General features: G+C 52.0%; 1 protein-coding gene across 4 annotated transcripts in view; it reads left to right on the top strand.

Moving 5' to 3' along the window:
- The window catches only part of SNTG2 (syntrophin gamma 2), a 113,358-nt gene that overhangs the window by 44,287 nt on the left and 43,558 nt on the right, over nucleotides 1-25,513 (top strand). Inside the window, exons 3-8 of one of the 4 annotated variants that reach the window (XM_043453825.1) lie at nucleotides 4,121-4,177; nucleotides 4,260-4,317; nucleotides 13,643-13,686; nucleotides 13,799-13,840; nucleotides 17,205-17,292; nucleotides 19,532-19,623. In XM_043453825.1, the coding sequence (XP_043309760.1) occupies nucleotides 4,121-4,177; nucleotides 4,260-4,317; nucleotides 13,643-13,686; nucleotides 13,799-13,840; nucleotides 17,205-17,292; nucleotides 19,532-19,623 (381 nt within the window). The remainder of the gene's footprint in view (nucleotides 1-4,120; nucleotides 4,178-4,259; nucleotides 4,318-13,642; nucleotides 13,687-13,798; nucleotides 13,841-17,204; nucleotides 17,293-19,531; nucleotides 19,624-25,513) is intronic. The other 3 variants (XM_043453828.1, XM_043453826.1, XM_043453827.1) reach the window with 3 other exon arrangements.

Below are 25,513 nucleotides of genomic sequence, written 5' to 3'. Positions count from 1 at the left end.
GGTTCCTGAGGGTTTGTTCTCAGTCTTCTGGCTCCATCCTTACTGATCTCTGCTGCTTCCAGAGAAAGCCTTATTTGTAGGAAAGGAGTGAAATATTCTTGAATAGATGTGTGTATCTGGGCTGGGTAATTGTGCAGGAGACTCAGAGGACGTTTTCAGACCAAGAGCATGTTCAGCTCCTGAGGTCAGAATGCCTTCTCTACACCAGCCTCAGAATCCCACTGGGTTCAATCCCGTTGGTTGGAGAAACAGTTGAAACTCATGTTCTTCAGTTGATTATAAAAATAAAACTAACCTTGACCTGAGAATTTATCATGTGTTTGAAGAATGAAAAAGACTACTTCCAACAACAGTCACAGCTATTTCTGCAGATCATAGCACCTCTGAGGGTGTCAGAACATGTGATTCTCTTATGTTCATATCGCTGAGTGTTTCAGTGTTGACCTCCAACAGGAAACCTGAAGGAGAGCATTTATTTTCCATCATTTAAAATTCTCTGAGTTGCGGGAGAGGGAGATGCAATCATTATTCCCCAGCTGATCAGCAGAAGAAATGAGTGTGAATTTCACATCTCACTGAACCTTGAGTCCCTGTGTGGGTCCCAGGAGATGAAAAATGCATCATTGGATTCAATTAAACACACATTTACTGCACCTATACCATCCATGACTGCTGCTGAAGCTCCAATACTTTGGTCACTTGGGGGGAAGAACCAACTCATAGGAAGAGACCCTGATGCTGGGGAAGACTGAAGGCTGGAGGAGAAGGGGGCAATAGAGGATGAGATGGTTGGATGGCATCACCGACTCAATGGACATGAGCTTGAGTAAACTCCGGGAGTTGGTGATGGACAGGGAGGCCTGGCGTGCCGCAGTCCCTGGGGCTGTAAAGAGTCAGACACGACTGAGCAACTGAACAGCCACACCCACGTAATGTCAAGCAGGTCAGCTTGTCGCTGGGGCCCCAAGGCCTGTTAGAACCTAGGAGCAGACACCCCACTCATGCGAGGCTGGCTCACGCTGGTGCTTTGATTTCAAGGTCAGCTTCTTAACAGAAATGACGCTGCTAACTGATCCTTACATTTCGAGCTCTATTGTCAGTGGGAGGCTCACGCTCGTTTCACAACCAACAGGCTCTGCGCCCGAGCACTTGCTCACAAGCTGAGACTGGAGGGAATCTGGTTCTCTTGGACCCTGACCCAGTTTGCCCTCAGCTGTATACCTTGGGTTGCACTTAGACTCTACATTGTCTTTTTGAGAAGACAGGATTAAGGGGTAGACTTGTGTTAGTGTTCATGAAACTGCGGAAAAAATAAGCACTGTATCAGTTCTGGTTGGATTTTCTTATCAGGAAAGAGGGAGAGAACACTGAGTTTACCCTTTTATAAAACCCATAGATTCTCAAATCTGCTGATTCAACATTAGTCGAGAATTGGCGACTTCATATTTCATTTGTATTCCGTCTCTTCTGATCAACACAGCACTCTGAATACTTCAGATCTCTGGGTTTTCTAATTATCTCCTAAAGAAAGAATGTGCTTTGCCATATGAAGAAGCTGGCTTGTTATGTTTCAGACTTTCTGTTTAGATTGCTTCATTTTTATGATTGTGTCTGTACATTTGACATATTTTATTTTTCTAAATTGTAAGGTTACATTTGTGGCTTGAATGAATGTAGTTATGGAATAAAAAGTAGTGACAGGAAGAAAGAATTTAAAAGATCTCTGTGTTGTATCTGGCACTTTCAGTCATAGCACATTTATGGCTGAAATGTATTTTAGAGAATTCCATACCCTCAGGTTGGGAAATTAAGAAGCAGCAGAAGATGCTGGTCTGAGCTCACAGGGTTAATTACAGAGTTGAGGCAACACTTAGCTGCTCCTCTCCTGCCTGAGGGTCTAGGTGCTGCCTGTAACTTCTCAAGGTCGCCCAGAGCAGCGAGAGGAGAGAAGGGCCAGCGGCAGTAGACCAGCGATGCTGGCAACAGTTCACAGTGTGAGCCCAGCCAGGGACCAGCCACTGGACTAGTGTTTGTGAGCTGGGCAACGCGGGGAAAGTGGACCTCAGGAGGAGGCCCGGGGCTGAGCCAGAGGAAAGGACAGACCGTAGTCCCCCCACCGGAGGGAGGAAGCCCCAAGTCATACGTGGAGAGTGTGAACTTGAAGACAGTGCCCCCCGCAGAAAGAGTTCTTGCCTGGCCGGCACTGGCTTCTGAAGGAAGAGGGACAAAACCAGGCAAAGACCCCCGAGGACACTAATCCTGCACCCCTCACTTGGGTCTCACGCTATGGTTTACCCTTCCTGTGTGGCATGAAAATCCTCCCGCTGAAAATGCAAGTGTAGGTGGTGTCAGGTTCAGGGGGCCCTGGTGCACGCAGATGGAAGGTGCAGCCCTTCTGCAGGAATACGCACTCTTTCCACCAGGGCCTGAGAGGATTCCCAGTCCAGGTTTGCAGGGACTGTGGAGATAAATCCAGGGAAGAAGGCCACCGTGAGCCGAAGTGCAGAGATGGGTCTGCAGAGACGTCAAGCTGTGAGAGTCAAGTGCATCACGTGAAAGGCGTGTGTTCATTGTGTGACCTCGGCAACTGACTCACGTGGAATTCTCCCTGGTCCTGGCCCTCAGCACTGTGCATTCGCTTATTAAATGTGTGTGGACTCAATCCAGAGTCTACTCCTCTTCAACAAGGACGGTCCAGCTTTGAAAACATGAAAACCCTGAAATAGTGAATGTGTGTGCGTGCTCAGTGGTGTCTGACTCTTTTGCAACCCCATGGGCTGCCCGCCAGCCTCCTCTGTCCACAGGATTCTCCAGGCAAGAATCCTGCAGTGGGTTGCCATTTCCTCCTCCAGGGGATCTTCCTGACTCAGGGGTTGAACCCGCGTCTCCTGTGTTGCAGGCAGGTTCTTTCCCACTGAGCCACTGGGAAACCCACAAAGAGTGAACAGATGGGCCAGATTCATTGTAAAAGTCTGCACTGTGATTTAGTTTAAGGATAAAATCAATAGTGGTTCATGTGTGTGTGTGAGTGTGCACACAAGCCACTTGGTAAGGAAATAAGACACAAAAATTTGTCTTTCAGTGAAGCTTGAAATAACTAGAATCATAATAGCAAAGTATTTTGCATAGTCTACTAAACATTTTATAATTTTTTCCTTTAATTATGTAATTTTTTCAACATATGAAAAGTCGAAAAGTAGCAAGCAGAACCCCATGTAATTATCCTCCATATTGGCCATATGCCAGCATATTTGCTGTGAATCTGTCCAACTTTTACAGAAATTATCAAAGCAATGCGCATCCTTTTTATTATTCCCATTGTTACCTTTGGAGGTGAACACGCTTCCTACACCTCTTCATCAATCCCAGGCCAACCCTGTTCACTGACAAATCGTTTAGACCAAACGAACACACCTTACATGTTTGAACACGTGAGAGGTGGCGTGACCAACTCATCAGCCACAGGGCAGGGTTAGTCTTGGCTTCAAGTTGTCAGCACTGGCAACTTTAAACTGGGTCAGGACGTGAAATGATTGATCGTTCACAAGTTAGCATCGACTGTGTAACGACTGATCTGAAAACGGTGAACTGTGCAGAGCAGCACGGCGCGCAGGCAGCCTCTTTGGGGGTCAGTGGAGACGAGACTTTAGAAACAGGGAGCTGAGCATGTACTCTGGAGCCTCCCCATCTGCTGCCTGGGAACGGGGCCTCCATCCCTCGGAGCCAGAATGGGGTGAGATGACCAACTTTGCAGGACCTCGGGGTGGATCTTAAACCAGCACAGTGCGGCTGTTTCTTACCAGGCTGTCTGTTTGCCTGTAGCACTGCCGAGTGCAGGTTTGAAATGGTGCCGTCGCTGTAGTGATTAGGCAGCTCCCCTTTGGAAATATAAACAGCTACTGAAGTTTTTTTAAAATTTTTTTTTATTTTTAAATTGAAGGATAATTGCTTTACAGAATTGTGTTGGTTTCTGCCAAACATCAGCATGAATCATCCATAGGTATACATATGTCCCTGATATGTCTGAAATTTTAATAAAGACGTTATGTATACATTTTGCATTTGCTTTCTGATTGTCCATTTTAACCTAAGCCGGGTTTGTTTTCTAAATTTTTTAAAGCACAGAACTGTTACGCTTCGCAGACAGCCCGTGGGCGGCCTGGGCCTGAGCATAAAGGTATGAATGTGTTCCTTCCCCGGACACTTTCCCGTGACGGCCCCCACTCTGTCGTCACTGAGCCCCTCTGCCTGTCTTCCAGGGCGGCGTGGAACACGGCGTCCCCGTGGTCATATCGAAGATATTCAGGGACCTCGCAGGTACCAGCAGCTGCATGACCGTGTGTGCATGGCCGCAGTCTGGAGTATGGTGCACTGTTTTCAATGGGAAGACAGCTGCTGTGTGTGTTGCCTGGCCATCCGCCTGCCGTCTTATCTCACAGCTGTCTGTGCCCTCATCCCCGATCCTGCCAGCCCTTAAGAGAGATACTGACCCACAGTGTGGCGTCATGTTGACCCCAGGAGACACGGACATGGCAGTGGTTTGAACTTTGGTTTCTCAGGAAAGACAAACCTCTTGGGCGGGGCGGGGGGGGGGGCGCGGTGCAGTGGATGGAGGGTCAGCGTGACGAGGTTCCGGTATAAAATTGCGTCACAGCCAAGGGGCCAGGCAGGGAGGCCGCTGGCCGTGGTGCTGAAACGGTGATGATGGCTTTGGCAAGAGCTGCCTCTCCCTGGAGGTCAGAGTGTGTAGGGCTGAGCATGAGGGCGAATGAGTACTGGGCAGGTGGCTTTCCATCAAAGTGCATATTTTTCTGATAAACTCTCTTTGGTGGCACTTTCGAATCCAGCTCTTACAGGCTCTTCTGCTCCCCGGGGCCGCCCATCTGCCCTGTTCCATCAGGTCCTTCCTGCAGGTCCAGGAGATGATCCCTCCTGACCCGGGCAGACGGACACCTGGCGGTGAACATGAAGCCTGTGTTGTCGAGGGACAGCCTGAGTGTTGAAGGGGATGAGTCTGGTCGAGGGCCAGAGTGTTGACAGGTCTTGGGTGAGATGCCTGGACTCCTGGGCTGGGGGAACAAGCCCCCCTTTCCCCCAGGATGCTCAGACCTGGTCCACATCCTTCAGGGGACTGGCCAGCATAGCCTGCTGACCTCGGGCATCATGCCTGGTCCTTCTATGCTGCTGTTCTTGGCAACACAAAAGGATTCCAGTCTTATCAGGAAATATGGCTTTAATTATAACCACGAGGACACAGGTCTCTGAGCCAAATGGCCATTCTTTTTCGAGGTTTTCAAAGCACTTCAAAGAAGCACATACTTCTGTTGGACTGATGTCCTTCTGTTGTACAAAGCAAGTGCTGTGCTGTGTGATTAAAGAGCCTGATGGGCTCAGTGGTCCCTGTGTTTAGAGCGAGGGTCTGCAGGGAGAATGAATCAAGTTGTTGCTGAAGTCGGAGTGTATAATAATTTCCGTGTGACCATAACCATCTGGCTGGCTGATTAGTGATTGAGAGAAGGATTGCTCAAATCTGCTTGTGAACATTCTTAGTTCTTTTTCACAAGTAAATTTTTAAATTTGTGGGTATGAATATGTTTCAGAAAAGGATGAGAACAGGGGAATGAAAAGTTGTTGAAACTTTTCAAGAGCAGTGAAAGACACTGGGATTCTTGGCTTCTGGAGGAGAGGAATTCAATCCAGGGCCAGAGACGAGCCTTGATCGCTCAGAGCCTTTGTGTAACAAAGTTTTATTAAGGTAGAAGAGAGAGAAAGCTTCTGACATAGACATCAGTAGGGGGCAGAAAGAGTGCCCCCCTGCTAGTCTTTAGCTGGATGTTATATAGCTACCAGAAGGCTGCTAATTAGAAAAAGGAGATGTCTCAAAACTCAGAGCCCTCACAACTTGAAGAAACAGAGTCTAGGGTTCTGTTCATTAACATAGCTTACGACAAACATTTTTGTAAGAAAAACGCTCTGGTTAGCTCAAGGTTTGAGAAAAGTTCAGTTCAGGTGGAGCCAGGTGTCATCATGGCAGCACAGAATTTTAAGAGAAACCTCCTTTTAATTTTGTATAGAGAAGGGGAAAAAAAAATCTAACACTTGTAATTTGTTCCTCCTGCCGCTTAAGAGAGAGATAAACATGTCTGCCACATGCGGCCTATTTCTTCCGTTTGGAGACCCCTGGCCTTCCTGCCTGTTACCCTCTCGGGAATAAGATTAAAATCAGAAAAAGATTGCTCAGCTCAGGAAGAGCATCTCCCTTCTCTACGGAGGTGTGAACAGGCGGAGGCGGCCTGCTGGGTGACAGGACAGCATCACCTCCCCGTGTCTGCGGGCCCCCCGGTCCGGTCCCCTAGGCAGGGCCCACTTGTGCAGACACGACTCTCCCGGAAAGGAGGCTCCGCGCTCCAGCTCCAGGAAGCGTCGCGAGCATCTCAGACCCAGCGAGTTCCCAGCCAGGTCCTCACTGCCTGCCGCACCTCCAGGCCCCGCGCCCCGCCTCTCGCGCGCCCGGGCCTCCTCTCCGTCCCACCTCCTGCAGGGCCAGGCTGGGGAGCAGCCCCGCCCACCCCAGGGGCCCCTTCAGCTGCTGTGACCGTCCCGCCCACGCCCTCCTCTTTCCTGTGGGTGCTCCACACCCTGCACCCCGAATCGACTGCTCGGTGAGCTGAGTCTTGGGCCCGGGATGGTCTCACCAAGCTCACGTGGTTAGGCTTTGGCTCAGGACACGCGTGTCTCGCAGGCAGTGGGACCCGAGGCCGAGCTGCCGCCTGTGCTGCCGTCAGGAAGGTCCTTGGTGTGCAGGAGCCCGGGGTCTGGGAAGCTGTCCTCACGCGTGAGGCGGGTGCACGGGACGCTGATAACCAGCACCGCAACCAGCAGCCCTCCAAGTCAGGGTTCCTCCTGGGGGTGAGACCCTCAGGGGCGGGGCCGGGGAAGTGAGACCCTCAGGGGCGGGGCGGGGCGGGGGGGGGGGGTGAGACCTCAGGGGCGGGGCCGGGGGGGGGACCCTCAGGGGCGGGGCCGGGGGGGGGAGACCCTCAGGGGCGGGGCCGGGGGGGGTGAGACCCTCAGGGGCGGGGCCGGGGGGGGGAGACCCTCAGGGGCGGGGCCGGGGGGCGGGGGTGTGGGTGAGACCTCAGGGGCGGGGCCGGGGGGCGGGGAGGTGGGATGAGACCTCAGGGGCGGGGCCGAGGGGGGTGAGACCCTCAGGGGCGGGGCCGGGGAGGGGGAGACCCTCAGGGGCGGGGCCGGGGCTGTGAGACCCTCAGGGGCGGGGCCGGGGGCGGGGAGACCCTCAGGGGCGGGGTGGGGGACCCTCCTGCAGGGCTGCCCTGGCTTGGTCCCCTCCCTGAGGAGGTAGGTTCATGGTCATCCCAGAGGGAACCTGGAGCTGGAAGGCTTCTCTCCCACTCTCACGTGGGGACCAGAGGGGTCCGCAGTCCGACGTCTACCTGGCGTTGCATTTAGGGATTGGGCGGCTGGAAACTGTTCAGTTCAGTGCGGTTCAGTCGCTCAGTCGTGTCCGACTCTTTGCGACCCCACGGACTGCAGCATGCCAGGCCTCCCTGTCCATCACCAACTCCTGGAGTTTACTCAAGCTCCCGTCCATCGAGTCGGTGATGCCACCCAACCATCTCATCCTCTGTTGTCCCCTTCTCTCGCCTTCAGTCTTTCAGTCTTTTCAAATGAGTCAGTTCTTTGCATCAGGTGACCAAAGTACTGGAGTTTCAGAGGTCAGAGCAGAATATAAAACCGTTTATTCAGTTATTCATCTGCAGACCGACCCACTTGCCCTCGATGAGCACCTTGTATGGATCAAACGCTTCCGGGCATTCCAAGCAGACACTGCCTAGGTACACTTTTGTCCAGTGGGGAAAACTGGCCGTCAGTGACCAGATCATAGACACGTTCAGACAGTGACCACTGCCGTGAAGACAATTAGACGACGCTGGGGCGTGCCGAGCAGCGGACAGAACATCTCTGCTGTTACAGGGTGGTCAGGGGAAATCTCTCTGTGGGTGACACTTAAGCAAATATTTGAATCAAACAGAGTGAGGGATGAGCAGGCCCTGCCAGGTGGCATCCCAGACTCAGAAAGGATGCAGGACAAAGGGTCAATGGGCCCGTTTGCTTAGAAACAGGGAAGGCCAGTGGGGGAGGGCAGCTGGGGAGGAGAGGTGGTGTGGGAGGCTGGGGCAGGGCCTGGGCTCTCATCCTGGAGAGGGACTTGGGTCTTGTTTATGAGCAAGGGAGTGAGGGGTCCAAGAGGGGTCATTTGGGACTGTCCAAAGCAGGGTCAAAAGGTCTGTTTTACATTAAAAAAATACCCGCTCGGGTTGCTGTCCAGAGAATGTTCCAGAACCCAGGCCACGTTGGGTGCCAGCCTTGCAGCTGGTGGGAAGGGCACAGGGAGGTCATGTGCCCCGCTGACCTTCACTGTGCTTGCTGTGGGGTCAGGGCGGGGCCATCACAGGGTCCCCTCAGTGAGGACAGGGGCTTCCCATGTTGGCCGGACATCGGCCCTGGGCAAGCGGTTGTCACGAGGCGCTCACTTTGTCACCACCCTTTGCCTTCTGGAGCCACAGCCTCAAGATCTGTGGAACAGAGCCCGGGGGCACCGCGAGGCCTCCTGGGGTGTGGGGTCCCTGAGCCCTGTGAGCTGTTTTTCTGCAGCGCCCTGACCTGTGTTCCGGGTCTCACTGCCATGAAACGCTGCTGTCGGACGAGACTGGCCATGCGCTTGCCACACCCGTGAGATTTCGTTAATTAATTGTTCTGGCCGACTCAGTGTGAAGCTTTCTCTTCCGCTTGGTCCTTGCCTCCCCTCTGGTTCTGTCTCCTCCATCCACACGGCAGCTCCTGCCTCTGCGTTCTTTCTGAGGCCGCGTGCCCCCCGTCCCCCAAGGAGTCCACGTACGTACATGCTCCAGGCTTCAGGAAGCCGGCGACCTCTTCAGGGAACGCCCTTGTTCACAGCCCATCCCGATGGTGCCTGTGGTTAACCTTTCTCTTAAAGTGAAGAGAATGTTTGTTTCTAAAAGTGTATCATTGACCTTCCAGGGCTTCCCTGGTGGCTCAGACGGTAAAGCGTCTGCCTGCAATGCGGGAGACCCGGGTTCACTCCCTGGGTCAGGAAGATCCCCTGAAGGAAATGGCAGCCCATTCCAGTACTCTCACCTGGGAAATCCTGTGGATGGAGGAGCCTGGTGGGCTATAGCCCATGAGGTCGCAGAGAGTCGGACACGACTGAGCGACTTCACTTTATTGACCTCCCAGCCCTTTGGTCCGCAGCTGCTCTGATGGTGGTTCAGCCCCCTTGGTGGGCTCCTTGGGAGGGGAGCTCATCGCCTTGGTGAAGACCCCCAGGGTCTGGGCGGGTCCCTGTCCAGGACCCAGGACAGAGCCAGTGCTCCCTGGACTGAGCGCTTCATGGGCGGGACGGGAGAAGCCCCAGGAGCAGGCATTGGATAGCAGCCTGCAGGTCCCCAGGCAGAGGCGCGCGGAGCCTGGAAGGACGCCAGCAGGGGGTCAGGTGGGCGGTGCAGAGCCTGTGGGGGAGCTGCTGTGATGCCAGGACCCGAAGCTTCTGCCCAGCCGCCCACCACCCTCCCCACCCTGACCCCGGGGGCTTCTCCCCACGGGAGTCAGCTGTCAAGGAGCCCAGAGCGCTGGTCCTCCAGGCCTGCCGCCAAGTGCTCCCCCCTTACGGCAGCCATCTGCTGCAAATAGACAGTCACAGGCGGGGCAGGGGCTTCCTCGTCCCCCCCACCCCCCGCAGGCAGCCACCTCAGCGCTCCCGCCTGCAGACTGTTTACTTAAAACTCTCCGCTTCGTGGATCCGAGTGGGCGTCCCTCCCGAGTCTGCTGGGTGCAGGGCTCCACGCATCCTGTGTGTCCTCTGAGGGCGGAACCTCAGCACAACTCTTCAGACTCTGTCGTCTTTGTTTCCAAAGTTGGTGGCGTTTTCTCCCGTTCTGAGCCGAGAGTGTGTGATAGGAGGCTGGACGAGGGCTTCCCCGCCGCCCCCTGCCCCAGCTTCCCGTCTCTCGGCGCCTCTGGGTTAGGGTCTCCGTCTCCCCACTTCTGATCATCTTGCATCACCATGTGCTCAGGCTGCTGGTGACCTCCGCCCCGAAGGGCAGGCTTCCTGGATGAGTTACCGTAACCCTAACTTAACGGAGGAAAAGCTCACCTGGATCGCCTTAGATGCATATGCTGGCACTCTTATCTGCTCACAGTGTGTAAACTTCAGGTGGTCTAAAATGGCTAAATAGTCGGCTTAGGTCATTCTTCACCAAGAGCAAGAGGTAACTGACACATGAGACCCGGTGGTAAACGCCAGAACAGGATGCTGTGGTTCATTAACAGCAGACCCTGCCAATGCTGAGGTGCGACCACACGGCGGAAGGATGCTCTGGGCACTCAGGTCTGTGAAGGGCAGTTTCTCCTTCTCCAACTCTGGGTCACTGGACCATGGCTGGAGTAACCAGCACTGGCAATTCTGGGCATTATAGTGAGGACCAAAGAGCTTTTACAACAAAGGAGCTAACAGATCACATAAGTTTTTGCAGTAAGTGTGGAGGTATGCATAACATTTTCTGATAGCTCACCCCTCTGATCTGAAGCGACGCTTGTGTGGCGGAAGGCCGCCTCCTCCTAGGGGACACCGAGTGTCTGCTTGTCTGGGGAGCCAGGATTGTTTGGGTTATTTCAGGCCGGCCTGCGTCCACACAAGGCATCCATGCAAACGTAGGGGGTGAGTCAGTGCTCCCCAGACTCTTGCTTTCTGATCTGAGTGTCCCGCACCGTTTTTCAGGATAAAGCCCGCCACCGCGCTGCGTGGAGGCTGAACGTGTGTCAGGAAGCAGGGCTCCTCGGGAGTTGAGGGCAGGCAGGGGCTCAGCCCAGGTCAGGTCAACCCCGGTCCTGTGAGCGCAGCGCCCGTGACCCCTAGTGGGCGACGGCCGTGCCCACACTGACTGGTCCTGGGCTCAAAGGACTCGGCGCTTGTGAAGGACGATGAAGCGGGTCTGAGACACCAGAAACTCTGGGCTTCCCCCATTATTAACCCAGATTCTCGGTGCAGTTAATACCAAGACTTTAGGAGGTATTATCATTTTCTAATATTCCCCAGAAGTTCACATGAATGAATATTTAACATGTCTGAATCTTACTAATTAGCTTGCAGAAAAAAACAAATTATTTCTGTTATAGCACAATTGTATTGCAAAGAATGATTAAATTTGCATAACCTCACATAACACTAGTGATAGCAATTAATTTGACTTGAAAAGGCAAGTATAACAGAATATAGAATATCTCCTTGTAACTAGTTTTCGTGTTTGAATATTTACATGGATTAAAATATATTATGCTCTTTTTCCATTTTACATCTTGATGTAATGACAAGGTTACCACAGAAATAAGCTGGAGCCACTTTCAACTGAAATCCACTAACCTGTCTTAATCTGACCAAAAAGTTTATTTTATTTAGGAACATTAATTAAAATTTTAAATTAAAATCAAACTTCCATGATACTGTTTTATCATCCATTTTGCCACTTTCCCTGGTGGCTCAGTCAGTAAAGAATCCGCCTGCAATGCAGAATATGTGGGTTTGATCCCTAGGTCGGGAAGATCCCCTGGAGAAGGAAATGGCAACCCACTCCAGTATTCTTGCCTGGAAAATCCCATGGACAGAAGAGCCTGGTGGTCTACAGTCCATAGGGTCCCAAGAGTCAGACACAGCGACTAAACCACCACCACCAATTTGGTTTTTAGGACTAAAAGTGTCCGTCAAAGGGACAACACTTCAAAGATTTAATTGGAAAGTTTTTTAAATTGGCTTTTTTAAATGATGGAGAGAGAGAGACAGAGAGATAGAGAGACAGAGGTCTCCATCAGTAGGTCTCACCTAATGGGCAATGGAGGTTTTCTGGGCAGTCTCTGTAAATAGTAACTTAAATAGTTATCTACAATAACCATTGTGTTTAGTGGTATAAAGATTGTATTTTATTTTCAACAAAATTTAATAAAGTTAATGACTAGAACTAATATTAACAATTGACATTAAATATTTTTCTGGAATTTAAAGAATGCCACTGTTAAAAGAATAGCCTGTTAGTTGGTTTTCAATATTTAACCAAAGACATAAAATAAATCTAGATGAAGGCAAAAGACACCTGTGAAAATGTGCTCTGTGTGGGTCTCAGGCCGTCACTCACCTGTGCTGTGGCTGCTCCAGTCCCGCTGTTTCTGACTGTGGTTGCAAGACACCTTCGGCAGTAGCCGTGGGGGGACTTTGAAAACACAGAGGTTCTCTATTGACAGGACCTGGAAATCATGCAGCAGACCTGGTCACATGGCGAGACCAAGGTCGCTGGCAGAGAGGGGCCTGGGTCCTGTTTTCCCTGAGGTGGGAGGGGGCTTGTTTTCCAGGGATCCCTTTTTGTTGGTGAATTTAAACACAAGAGCGGGAATTAAAAGCCCAGGAAGAGCAAAAACAAGTGGCCCAAATGATCAGTTACTGAAATCAACCCAGATCTCTCAAACATCAGACCCGGCGAGGGGCGGGGGTGGGGGGTTCCAGCTCTGTCTCCTGCGTGGATGACAGCATGTTGCCACGAGCTGGGCCCCTCAGAGAGGGTCCCTGGGCGAGCAGAGCCGAAGTCAGGCACTTGCATTAAAGAAAAGACAGCTGTCAGGGTTTACACTGCAAAATGCTTTACCTTTGGTGCGAATTTGTTCAGTCATGTTAAAAGGAGGTTTCTTTCTTCCCCTATGATAACAGAAAAATTAAGTGGAAATATGCTGTAGAGCTTATACTCAAACTGTACAGTGTAAAGATTTTCTTTCCTTTTTCCTTTAATATTCTGGGCACATTCCCTTTAATTAAAACAGTCTGTGTAAATGTGTTCCCAAGAAAGAGGGGGAAATCCTAAGGGACTTCTAGAATTCCTATTTTATTGTCTGTGTTGACTTAATGGAAAATGGGGATCAGACTTTCCACATGTGTAATGCAATCCTTCATTTGTGCTTCTCATTAAACAAGGCTCTGCGCTTAAGTAACTCTCTTAATGTGCTTGAAACCAGCTGAATGTGAGGCTGCTCTGGAGGGGCTGGTGCTGTGCTCCTGCATTCCCCCACCCGTGGACACACGTGCACATGCACACAGACACACGTGCTCACGTTCTTACATCACACACCCACACATGCGTGTGTGTGCATGGACATGCACATGTGTACACAGATACAGATACACGCGCTCACCCACACAGACTCCCACATGCTCACACATCCACATGCGTGCACGCATAGTCACACATGCGCACACACTCACACTCAATGTGCATACCTGTGCCCACATGCAGACTCCCCCCCACATGCACATCCACATGCGTGCACACACACTTACACACATGCACGTGCAGCTACCCACACTGACACATGTACCCATATGCACACATGCGTGCATTCACCCACACAGGCTCCCACGTCCACGTGCATGCACACACGTGTGCACACACCCACACACCTGCACACACTGTACCAGTTGCTGCAGACTCTCTGCTTCAGCCACCACAAGCAGCACGATGTCTCTGAGTCTGTTAACACTGTTGCCCCTTTTACGACCCTGCAGCCGACCAGACAGGGATGTTGTTCGTAGGGGACGCTCTGCTCCAGGTCAGTATCTTGAACTTCAGTCCTTAGCTCTGTTGCATGTTAGTTCCTGTTAGTTCTGAACTGAGACTCATCAATTATTATCCTTAAAATTCTTAATTTGTCATCTTTTCAGGTTAACGGCATTAATGTAGAAAGTGCAACCCACAAAGAAGTGGTAAGTGTGTGAGTTTTTTACGGATATTGTTCTTTTAATTAGATATTCTCTTATTCTGATTATTTTGTTTCTGTATGTGCATTTCATGCATGTGTTCATAGGGGCCTCTCAGATGCCATGAAAGGTAGATTTGGTGGCTCCTATTTTGGAGATGGGGACTGAAATTCAGGGAGTGGGGAGCCCTCCTGGGTGGCTTGTGTGGAACCTGTGAGGGTGCCTCTGGCTTTGCGTGCTCATCCACCGTGGAGGACATCCCAGGAAGCTCACCTCTGGGGCATGTCTGAGATGCTGGCCCGTGGACTTGGGGGTCACAGGCTCTGCCCCAGCACCTTTCCAGATGTGAACCTTAACCAAGGTCGGGTCAGGCTCCACAATGCAGCATATTAGTGGTTCATTACTAAGAGAAGAATTCCTTTAACTCTCTCCAGGCATGGAGGTAAGATCTATGGGCTGGATGGGGCATGTAGTTTAAGGTTTAGGTTCAAATGGATGACATATAATTTACTGCCTAAACCTAAAACTTGTGTTATTTATCAATTTCTACAAAAGCTTGCTTTCTTAAGGTGAGAATACACACAGTAATTCAAAAAGAGACAGCGCAGAGCTAGGTAACTTTATCCCAGCCCTGGGGAAGTGAAAAGCATTCACCCAAAAGAAAAGCTTTTGAGTAAAAGATGTGTAAACTTAACACACAGAGGTATTCCAATATTTGACTAATATAAATATACTTTTGGGACCAAAATATCAAATTATAAGTCCACAGTCTTATGTGATACAAAAGCCATGCTTGAATCAGCGAGGCTAATGACATATACGATTTCAGCTTTTCAGGTTCATGAAATGCATAAAAATATTAAATTTGTAGAAGACCTCATAAATCACATAGTTTCACACCCTCGTTTTTCAGAGTAAATTCTAGATTCAATTATTACTAAAAGGAAAAAAGGCAGGCCTGCTCAACACAAAAGATCCACAGAATGAACCTCACCCTGCATCTTGTCTCCTGCTTTGGAAAAGCCTTACTACTTTAGGGTGACAAAAAGGTGTTTATGTCCCGCTTTTTACTGCGCTCTGTGTCCCCGTCCACATGGACACATAACATCACAGCGGACCTGGCCGAGAGGGAGCCTGCCTTAATCTTATTCAGCAAATTCTGAGACCTCTCACCATTCAGAGAGGAAGGAAAATCAATGTTTGGAAAATCACTCGGTCTGACCTGCATGCAGAGGTTAGTGATGGCAGGGAGGTGGTGACGCCTCCCTCCCCCCAGCGGGACCCCCAGCCCCACGTGTCTGCCTCGGAGCCCCTTCTGCAGACACTAGCCTGAGAGATGGTGCAGAACTGCGTTTCTATGCAGCATGGTCAGGGTTTTTTTCTAAATCTCAAATGTTAAATTCACCTCTAGTCCGGTATGGCAGTCCAGGGTCTTGGGAGCTATGAGAGCCATTGATTTAAAAAACTGCCATAATCAATAAAAAGGCACTGACTCATTTATGAGGCCTCCTTTTCGAGTTGAAATGGGTTCTTTTTTATGCACATTTTAGTCATGCACGGCTGCTTTGTTAATGCTAGGGTCTCAGGACAGATCCTGAGTTCTGCTGGTTTTGAACTCAAGAACCCTTAGAAATAAAGCCTTCCCTTGTGTTTAGAAAATGGTAGAAACAGAATCTTCCAAGTTCCAAGCCGCAGCCTGGCCCCGAACCCCCAAACCCCTGCTCCCAGCATCTTGCAGGTGGTCACACTGGTCACTCAGCTGATCAAACCCGCGTTTGGTAGAAGGTGTCCTGTGGGAGCTGAGACTGGTTGCACGTTTCTCCAGGTGTGAGCGTGTGTGTGCATGTGTGTGCACGCATGTGTGTGCGTGTGCGTGCATGCACACACACTTGCAGATCTGCATGACAGAAGCAGTGGGTGAACTTGACCCTGGAGAGAGTCACAGATCTTAGGCTCTTGCCATTCAGGGGACGCCTGGGTGTTCAGTGTCAAACTCCTTGAGCCGAGGACCCGCAGCTTCTGTGGGGGCCATGCCCTCCCCGGGTGGGGCCCCCACCCTCACAACACCCACACCCACAGGACAGGGTGTTGCCCAGGGGTCCCTTCACTGCCCTGTGGGAGGAGAGAGTGTGGTGACCCTGCGCTTTGATCAGAATCACCCAGGGCCACTTGTCCCAGGAGACACGGGTCAGCTGGGAGGGGCTGAGGTGGTGTGTTCCTGTCTCTGGGGCCTCGGGCGGGGTGGAGGGTGGTCCCAGACAAGCCCCAGCTGCTGGGCCATCCGAGCAGAGTGTCCATCTCATGCTTGCGGTGCCGTCCTGCTCTCCCTTTGCTCAGCTGACCCGGGCTCGGGTGTCAGCGGGGTTCACAGGCCGAGGCGGCGGGGACGTCAGGGTCGGGGGGTGCGGGAACGTCCGGTGAGGGTAAAGGTGTTCCTGCATTCTGCAGGCAGAAGCAGGTGCCTGTGTACGTGAGGGCTGGGCGGGGTGCCCTGCCTGGGATCGAGGTCACATGCAGGCATCAGGGACGTGCCCGAGGGGGCCGGGGCAGGAACACTTATGGCTTCTTATTTCTGGGCTGTGTCTGCTGTGTCTGGATTGAGTTGGCCCAGCTGACGGGAAACTCATCGGGCTTTCAAAGCTGTCTCCAGAGCTAAAGTGGGGAGCTGTCTGTAACTGCAGCTGAAGGGCCCGAACCTGGGGGTGGGTGACCTTGTAACCAAGCAGGGTGACATGATGCCCTCGGTTTCTCCAAACTAAAGTGTGGTTTCAAGTCTAAAGCTAGTGTTTTCAGTTTGCAATGTCACAGCTGATGCGCGGGCTTGTGTGCCAGTGTCTGAGATTTGGCGATTGGCACCTCGCATTGGTTTCTCCCAGGACTTTGGTTTCGGGGTGGGGTGTGTCGAGTGTGCGGGGAGCCTGGCCTTGGATCCAGGCTGATGTGTGCACCTGTGTGTGGATGAGGCGCGGAGCTGTGTACCTGGGGACACACCGCATCTGTTTGTCCCCCCAGGCGAGGCTTGAGGAGCTTCCAGAGTCTCAGAGGTAACTGTGAATGCTGGCTCCTCGAGAGACAGGCGAAGCATGTAGCGGAAGCGGAAGTGTTAGTTGCTCAGTCGTGTCTGACTCTTTGCGACTCCATGGACTGTAGCCCGCCAGGCTTCTCTGTCCAGGGACTCTCCAGGCAAGAATACTGGAGAATACTCCTCCTCCAGGGGATCTTCCCCACCCGGGGATAGAATTCGGGTCTCCTGCATTGCGGGCAGGCTCTTTACCGTCTGAGCCACCCAGGAAGCCCTGGTGGGGGTGCACGCGTTATTTCCGAGGTCCCTCTGTCGTGGTAACATGGCCGTCCTGTGTCACACCGACAGGTGCATCTTCTGAAAAACGCGGGCGATGAGGTGACCATCACTGTCGAGTATCTCAGGGAAGCACCATCGTTTCTGAAGCTCCCCTTAGGTAAGTGGGGGTGGGGCTCATGGGGGCCGACAGCTTCCTCCTCACCTGTTATTTTTCCTGAAGCGTCCTGCCATGTAACACGCCCGCAGCCTCTTCAGAAGCAGGGATTCCCATGGTCAGGATGCTGTGTGCGTCCTGTTATTCCAGAGGGAGCAGGCAGACAGGCTGCCCACACTTGTCTTCTGGCCGTAAAACCTCCGGTGGGATGGTACAGGCGTGAAGGAACACAGCCTCACTCTTGGAGCTGCTCCTCGACGGCCTGGACGCATTGGTGTGAAGACCCATGAGTTCCTCAGGGTCCCTCAAGCCCGTTAAAGCTCTGGCTGTGCAGTCTAGTGTTTGAAGGGAAACCAGGGTGATGGGGCACCTGCTTCACCCAAACTGTGCCAGGTGCTTGGAGGGCGAGCCTGTAAATAGGTTCCTGACTCTTCAAGAAGAAAACCAAGTTTGCAGAAGTAACTTGCACAATGTCCACTAAATTTCCTCATCTGTGAACTGGTGGTAACGATCCATAACCACCACACCGGAGGCTTGTGTCTCAAAGGAGTAATTATAGCATTGTTGCTGGGCTGTCAGCTCCGTCCTCCGCGACGCGGACGCCGGTGACACATGAGGGACCTGTGTGCATCTGCTCCCCTGCAGGGGCATGCTGGCGCTTGCAGCCCCATCTGAAGGCTGGGACGAGGGCGGTGTGGGGCCCCCACTGGACTCCCCTTAGCTCCGGCCAGTGCCTGTCACTCGGCGGCTTTCCCCCGCAGAGTCAGGTTTTGTCACTTTTCAGGAAAGTGGGAAATCTGGATTTTAAAGCTGTGTCTTGGTTTTGATTAAAGAAAACCCATGTGCCTGTCAGACTTGGCTTCCCAGCTGGTCTGGAGTTTTTGCCTAATACCACTTATCCCCCAGTAGTTGGCTTTTGATGGCTAATGTTGGCCTCGAAACTCTTGAAGCTAAAGGAAAACGAAGGACCTGTGATCCAGGCAGGCACCAGCTCTGACCCTGGATGACCCGCGGGGCCCTTCCCGTCGCCTCTGAGAACAGGAGAGGCGGGATCCCTGGCTTTCTCCCGAGCACGCCCACTGGGTTGGGAGGAGCAGGGGCTGAGCCTGACCGTGGTGGCCTCTGGGTCCTGGGGTCACTGGCACCTGGTCTGGTGTCTGGGGAGGGGTCCGGACACGGGGCTGACGTGCCTGAGACTCGTGTCCACACCTGTGTCCACGCGAAGTGAGCACTGGTCTCACTGTGCCCCCTGCTGCCCCCTGACCACCCAGGGCCACAGAGGCGGGTGGTGGGGGACACGTGGGGACAGGCCCACGGGCTGGGGGGACACAGGGACTCCTTTCCATCCCTGAGCTTGCTGAGAGTGGACAGAGAGCTCCAGACGGACGCTGACTTGGCCGCTCCGTCCACCTGGGTCCACGCTCCAGGCCCAGCCGTGGCTCCCTGCTGAGTCCAGAGCTGCTTCCTCTTTTTACAAATATCACTTTCCTTGAACTCACCTTCTTTGCCTTCCTGCTGCTGCTGCTGCTAAGTCTCTTTAGTCATGTCCGACTCTGTACGACCCCATAGATAGCAGCCCACCAGGCTCCGCCGTCCCTGGGATTCTCTAGGCAAGAACACTGGAGTGGGTTGCCATTTCCTTCTCCAGTGCATGAAAGTGAAACATGAAAGTGAAGTTGCTCAGTCGTGTCCGACTCTTTGCGACCCCATGGACTGCAGCCTACCAGGCTCCTCCGTCCATGGGATTTTCCAGGCAAGAGCACTGGAGTGGGGTGCCATTGCCTTCTCCTCTTTGTCTTCCTAGTTTTCACTAAAGCAGTTTGCAGTGAAAGATAATCAGAACATGTCAGACAAAGAAATAATATCCAAGTTATCATCAGAAAGTCAAGAATAACAGGAAATTAGCATCATTATCCTAGCGGTGGGGAGTGCAGGTTTGTGAAGCCGTGGGGGCTGGGGATGGGCCGGGAGCAGCCGCTGTCTCCCTGGGCCTGGGGAAAGGCTGAGCCTGCCTACCCCCTGCCGCGCTTCCCGCGGACCCCAGACAGGTGGCCGTGCGGCGGGGTGAGGCCCGCGCTGGCTTGCAGCCCAGGGCCAGTCTGTTCTCTTGCGGACCTGGGGATGGCACTCCCCGCTTAGGGTTCCAAGTGCATCTTTGTTCCCGTCTGCTTCCCCGCTGCGTGGACCTGCAGGCAGCCCCCCGGAGGAGCCCCGTCTGCAGCACATTCTGTTTCATTCACAGGGTCCCCGGGACCGTCCAGCCAGCCGGGCAGCGGGGCCTCCTCGCCCCTCTTCGACAGCGGTTTGCATCTGAACGGAGCCTCCAGCAACACAGTAAGCGCGCGTCTCCCGCCTCCTGTTTAGCCGACTGTGTGCGCGTCCCGAGCCGCTCCTGGTGTCGCCTTGTGCGTGTGACAGCTTTCCTGTGCTCGCACGCGGAACCCAATCATTAACCGCTCCCCGCCCCTCGGTGAGCAGGAGTCTGCTGAGGGCTTCACCCCAGGCTCCGTGTGCTCTCCCAGGCCCGGGGACGGCTCACGCCGCTCAGGGTTCCAAGTCCATCCTTGTTCACGTCCAGATCCATGCCGAATGTTTGTAACAAGCGGAGTCTGGGTCACACCGGTGCCACCCACCCAGACCTGAACCTGAGCCTCGGCGGGCCCGTCTGTTGGTTGCTCTGCACCCTTGCACGCTCTGTCCTGGGCCCCGGTTGGTTGGTCAGTGCTCATGTTTCCTTCACCGCGGAAACACAGAGGGGTTACTCCTGGATGACTTGATCGTCCAGAACTGTTTTCCTTTTTACGGGAAATGACTGGTGCTTTCACCAGACGTGCTTGGAGCTTGGCTGCTGACCTGGGCCTCTGAGGGGCTCTGGGTGCCGGCGCACCTGTCGCAGATGAATAAAGAGCTCAAATTAAAGAACAAAGAGTTTATGATGATAAGTACCTGATTTCCTAAGTTAAAATTTTCAGAAGATTAACACAAAAGACTAGGGTCATTGCAAAGAACTGAATGACTCAGAAGTGTTCAGGAACAATATACTGAAGCCCAAAATTGAAACAGAATTTTACAGAAATTATAAGGAAGCACATAAGAAGCTTATAAATAGTGGTTGCAAATGAAAAGCAGATGTAAAAAGAATAAATAATTTAAATGAAATACATTTCAAAATGTTAAACAAATAAACACGTAAGTTAAACAATGACTTGTGTCTTCTAGATGGAAGACAGGCAGAGATAATCAACGAGTGAACGATAGAATGATATTTAACAGTTTAATTAAAACATAAGGCACATGCAGAGAAGTATACAACTTTGAAATAACAGCTCAATAAATGTTACAGCACCGTGGTCAGAATATAGCACATCACCAGAATCTCAGACTACCTCCCCCTCAAAAAATTACCATTGTTTTGACCTCAGTTGCTGTAGATTCATTTTATCTGTATTTGAGCTTCATGTAGAGTCGTACTCGCCTTTCTGACTTTGTGGCTGAAAGTCGATCTTAAAATCCACCAGCGAAAACATAGGTCACTTATGAAGAATGACCTTCCATTAACAATGTATTTCTCAGCAGTGACAATGGAAGCTGCAAAGCAGCCCAACAAATAGTATTTTCAAAATCGTGGAGACAAGAGCCATCACTATTGGTCTGTCTTTGCATTCCTTGCAAAAACGTATTTCCAGAACAAGTAAAAATAAAGACTTGTAATAGGAAGAGGATCTGAAAGAGTCCTGGCACTCACAGGCTTTCCCGAGCAGAATTTCTAAAGGCCACATTTCAGGAGGGAAAACATGAGTGATCCCAGAAGCGTGTGGAGTTTAAAGGAGGGAAGTCTGTGGGAAGTAATGCGGTCACTTGAGTTAGGCCGGCAGGTGCCAGCCCAGCGTGGATGTTCGCAGAATGTCTGTTTTCCTCTCATGCAGCTCAGGAGCCACTTTGCGCTCGCGTGACTTCTGTGTTCTGTTTCCCACCAACCACGTCTGCTCCCGACAGCCTTGGCCCAGGAAGTGAGGCACTTCTGCTCACGTTAGTGCCTCGGCTTGACGGGCCGTCGGGTCACGTCAGGACATTGTGTCATCTCTGAAGCCCCCAGTCCTCTGTAAAGATACCGTGTTTTTCTAAAAATAGTGTTTGCACGCTCCTCTCTTATTTTCATCATGCGCTTCGGTGGTTTATTGACCTTTGTCTTGAGTAGATTCTGATAGCTGTAAAGACTTCACTTGTCTTCCAGACAACCTCCTGATGAAGGGTCTAAGAATCAGGCCCCGTTTTTACTCCACCATTCATGTTTCATGAGATGTTTTTAATCTTATCATCATAATGATGACTTCTTCTCATTATTATGATAATGCTATTTGATAATCCTAATAATGGTTTCAATTAGAAGAATAGAACAGTAATCTGCTATTAGATATGTTGATCTGCTTTTAAATTATTGTATTACTGTAACACTTTAAAATGTATAGACTTAATTTAGATACTCAGCTGTCTTCACAAAATGAATTAATTTCATTAAAATAACAAAGTAGACATTTCCACTCAAAATATATCAAATTCAAATAGAAAAATTATTCACATATTTTTGTGGCACGCAGAGGCCATAGAGCATGGCACTGCTGCTTCATTCCTGAGATGTGCATCTTAATTCAGCCGCAGGAAAATATTTGACAGTGTCCCTTCTCCCTCAATAATGATTAATATTTGATGTCTAATTGATGCCTTTAAGAGATGCTCATTGGAGAGAAAGCAAAGTATTTTAGTGAGAAACACGCTTGATTAGGGTAAGGCACTTCTGTAGACCATGTGAACATCTGTGCAAACCTGCCTGTCTTCACAAGTCACTTTACTAAGATGCACTTGTCACTGGTCCCCGCGACCTGGTGACCTGTCAGTAGCCCGGCTCACAGGAGTCACACAGAACCTGCTGCCATGCGAGGATTCCAGGGTGTCTTGTCCACATATACTTGTTCTGCCGGGGGTCCAGCTGTCCAGGAAGGGCTGGGCCCTGAGAGTCAGATGCGGACGTGTTTAATTAATGCCAGTCCATCTGGACAGGCGGCTTTCTCAAAGAAAATTAGCCCTGGAAATGCAGTCAAAGCCGAAGCTCTGTTGCAGAAGTATTTTAGTTCTGGGTCTGTTTAAATCAGAATTGGGGAAAAGTGGATGCCTCTCAACCCCCAGGGCCTGAAGCACTTGCTTCCCGTCTGCGAGGGACATTACCACCGTCAGGAGCAAGCACAGAGCAGCTCAGGACCGATGCCCGCCAAGCCTGTGGAGGCCACAGCCGCTGTATCGGGGCCACGGCCAGCTGCACCAGCCTCAAGGCCTCCCTGGGACAGCAGGAGATCGTGGCTTTCTCCCTAAGGAGCTCCCAGGTCTCCTTGCAGAGCCCCCAGAGTGCTTCCCTCCTGCAAGCCCCCACTTGTTGGGCCTAGAGGCACCCCACTCTGCTGCCCAGGGCTGCGGCCCTGGCCCCCATCATCCTTAGGCTTCGGGTCTAAGTGGATGGTCTACCAGTCTGTTCTGGACACCCGGGCACTCAGCCGGGGACTGTCTAGTGCCTGGGGCCCAGCTGGCAGCAAGGCTGTGCCCCTCCTACCTCCAGGACCCGCTCTCTCACACTCCCTACTGCGGCCTCTGGTGGCTCCTCCAGCTCCCGGCATGAGCAGGGCGCCCTGTCACCCCCAAAGCTGTGCTCCGGCGCCTGGCATCCGTTTCTTCTCCCATCCCCCCCACATCAGTGGGCGCCAGCTTCACATCCAGTGTGGATGCTGCAGGCAGCCCAGGCTCCCAGCCCCATCCCTGGGGGACAATCTGATGTGATGGCCACTCCCCAGAGACTTTCCATAAGATGCCCCATGTCCTAATGTGTGGAAGACTTTTCCCAGCAGCTCAGGTGACTGGCCAGGGAGATGTATTCATAGCCCCTGGGACTGTTATGATACGAAACATGCCTTCCACTGGGCGCTCGTCTGGCATGGACCCTGGGTTCTGGGTGGTCCCAGTGGCTCCTCAGGAAAGGCTGGTATGTGTCCTGGGGCTGACCCTCTCAGGGCAGCGGTCCAGGGTGGCCTCCGGGTGCACTGGAGGGCCATCTCCTTTCTTACTGACTCCAGAGCCTTTTAGAAAGGGAGGAAACGAGAGGGGGTAACTCAGGAAACTCTTCCCGAGGCGGGGACTCCTTTTCTGCCCACCTCACGTGTGATCCCACGGACCCCAAGACCTGAGGAAGCAGGTGGGGCACCCGGCACTGGGACCTCTGATGTCACCAGGGGCAGGTCTCCACTCCACACCTGCCTCCGAGATGGATGTTTCTCTGCTTGAGTGATGGAAAGCCGGAAGCCTGCAGGAGGCTGTCGGTGAGTCGCGTGGTGTCTCTTCGTGTGGCATTTGTCTTGAGAAAGCATCTTCCTGACACACACCCCCGCACCAGGAGCCAGTGTGAACACACTGCTGTTCTGAGTCATCGGGAGAAACTTGAATGTACGAGGTGAGCGCGTTCAGGATTCCAGAGGAAGCGACTGTTTATAGTGATCACTGACCCCATGATACACAGGAAAGGAAGTCTTGTCTTCTTCTCAGCCTTCTAGATATTTAACAAAACCTGAGGGGAGCAGGAGCTTGGACGCCCTGCAGTCCTGGCGTCTGTGACGTTACAGAGAACAACACAGAGATCTTCAAATGTACGATCAAGCCAAAGAAGAGTAATGAACCCCAGGAATGCCAGCTTGGCACCCAGATTTAACTGCCGGCACAGCACCTTTATTTATCTTGTTATGAAACTGGAAATGACTCAGATCTCCCTCAACAGGTGAACGAAGCAAGAAATGCTTTCACACAAGCAGTAGAATGCCGCTCAGTGAAGACAATGAATAACCTGCTGTTCTTATTCAGGTGCTCAGTCGTATCAGACTCTTTGTGACCCCATGGACTGCAGCATGCCGGGCTTCCCTGCCCTTCACTACCTCCCAGAGTTTGCTCAAACTCATGTCCATTGGGTTGATGATGCCTTTCAACCATCTCATCCCCCGTCGCTCCCTTCTCCTCCTGTCCTTAATCTTTCCCAGCTTCTGCTGAAAAACACAGGAACGGAGATCCTGTCACTGACTTCCTGCCGAGAGGATGAAGCTACACACACAAGTACCTCCCATACAATTCTGCACTTAGAAGTTCTAGAAGAACCAGAGATATCTGTGGAGATGGAAGTCAGACCCGAGACAGCCTGTGCTGGAGGAGACACAGCCACAGACAGACTCGGGGGAAGGGTGGTGTGGCTGGGGCCGGACTATTCTGTATGATAATTTAGGGCTTGGTTGCGTAAGGTGTATACATTTGTCAGAATTCATCACACTGCACTTAAATCAGTACATGTCGTTATGTGTAGTTTATAGCTTGATATAGTTCAGTTGAAATAAAAGAATAAAGTGGAAAGACCTCAGCCATTCAAAGAAAAAGTAAGACAGGAATACCTTAAAAAATGGCTTCAAGTCTCCTATCTGAACACCAAATTTCAAAACACTGAACATTTTTCTTGGAAAAGGTGACTTAAAGACACATTCCAGCCCCAAGAAATCAGACAGGTGTAGGGCGGGAGGTGCACAGGTGGAGTGCTGGAGGACAGGGAGGTCTGCTCACACTCCTTCCCAGCTCGTATTCGTGATTCAGGGATGGCGTGATTGCGGGGTGTACAGGTGGAGTGCTGGGGGACAGGGAGGTCTGCTCACACTCCTTCCCAGCTCGTATTTGTGAGTTCAGAGATGGCGTGATCTCGGGGTGTACAGGTGGAGTGCTGGGGGACAGGGAGGTCTGCTCCCACTCCTTCCCAGCTCATATTTGTGAGTTCAGAGATGGCGTGATCTCGGGGTGTACAGGTGGAGTGCTGGGGGACAGGGAGGTCTGCTCACACTCCTTCCCAGCTTGTATTTGTGAGTTCAGAGATGGCGTGATTGCGGGGTGTACAGGTGGAGTGCTGGGGGACAGGGAGGTCTGCTCACACTCCTTCCCAGCTCGTATTCGTGATTCAGGGATGGCGTGATGGCGGGGTGCACGGGTGGAGCACTGGTAAGTGTGGAGGTCTGCTCACACCCCTTCCCAGCTCGTATTCGTGATTCAGGGATGGCGTGATGGCGGAGGTGGCACGGGTGGGAGCACTGTAAGTGTGGAGGGTCTGCCCTCACTTGTTCCCAGCTCGTATTTCGTGATTCAGGGATGGCGTGATGGC

This window comes from Cervus canadensis, chromosome 30 (genome assembly GCF_019320065.1).
Source record: "Cervus canadensis isolate Bull #8, Minnesota chromosome 30, ASM1932006v1, whole genome shotgun sequence".
Lineage (NCBI taxonomy): Eukaryota > Metazoa > Chordata > Mammalia > Artiodactyla > Cervidae > Cervus > Cervus canadensis.
This window is presented reverse-complemented; position numbering and strand designations above follow the sequence as displayed.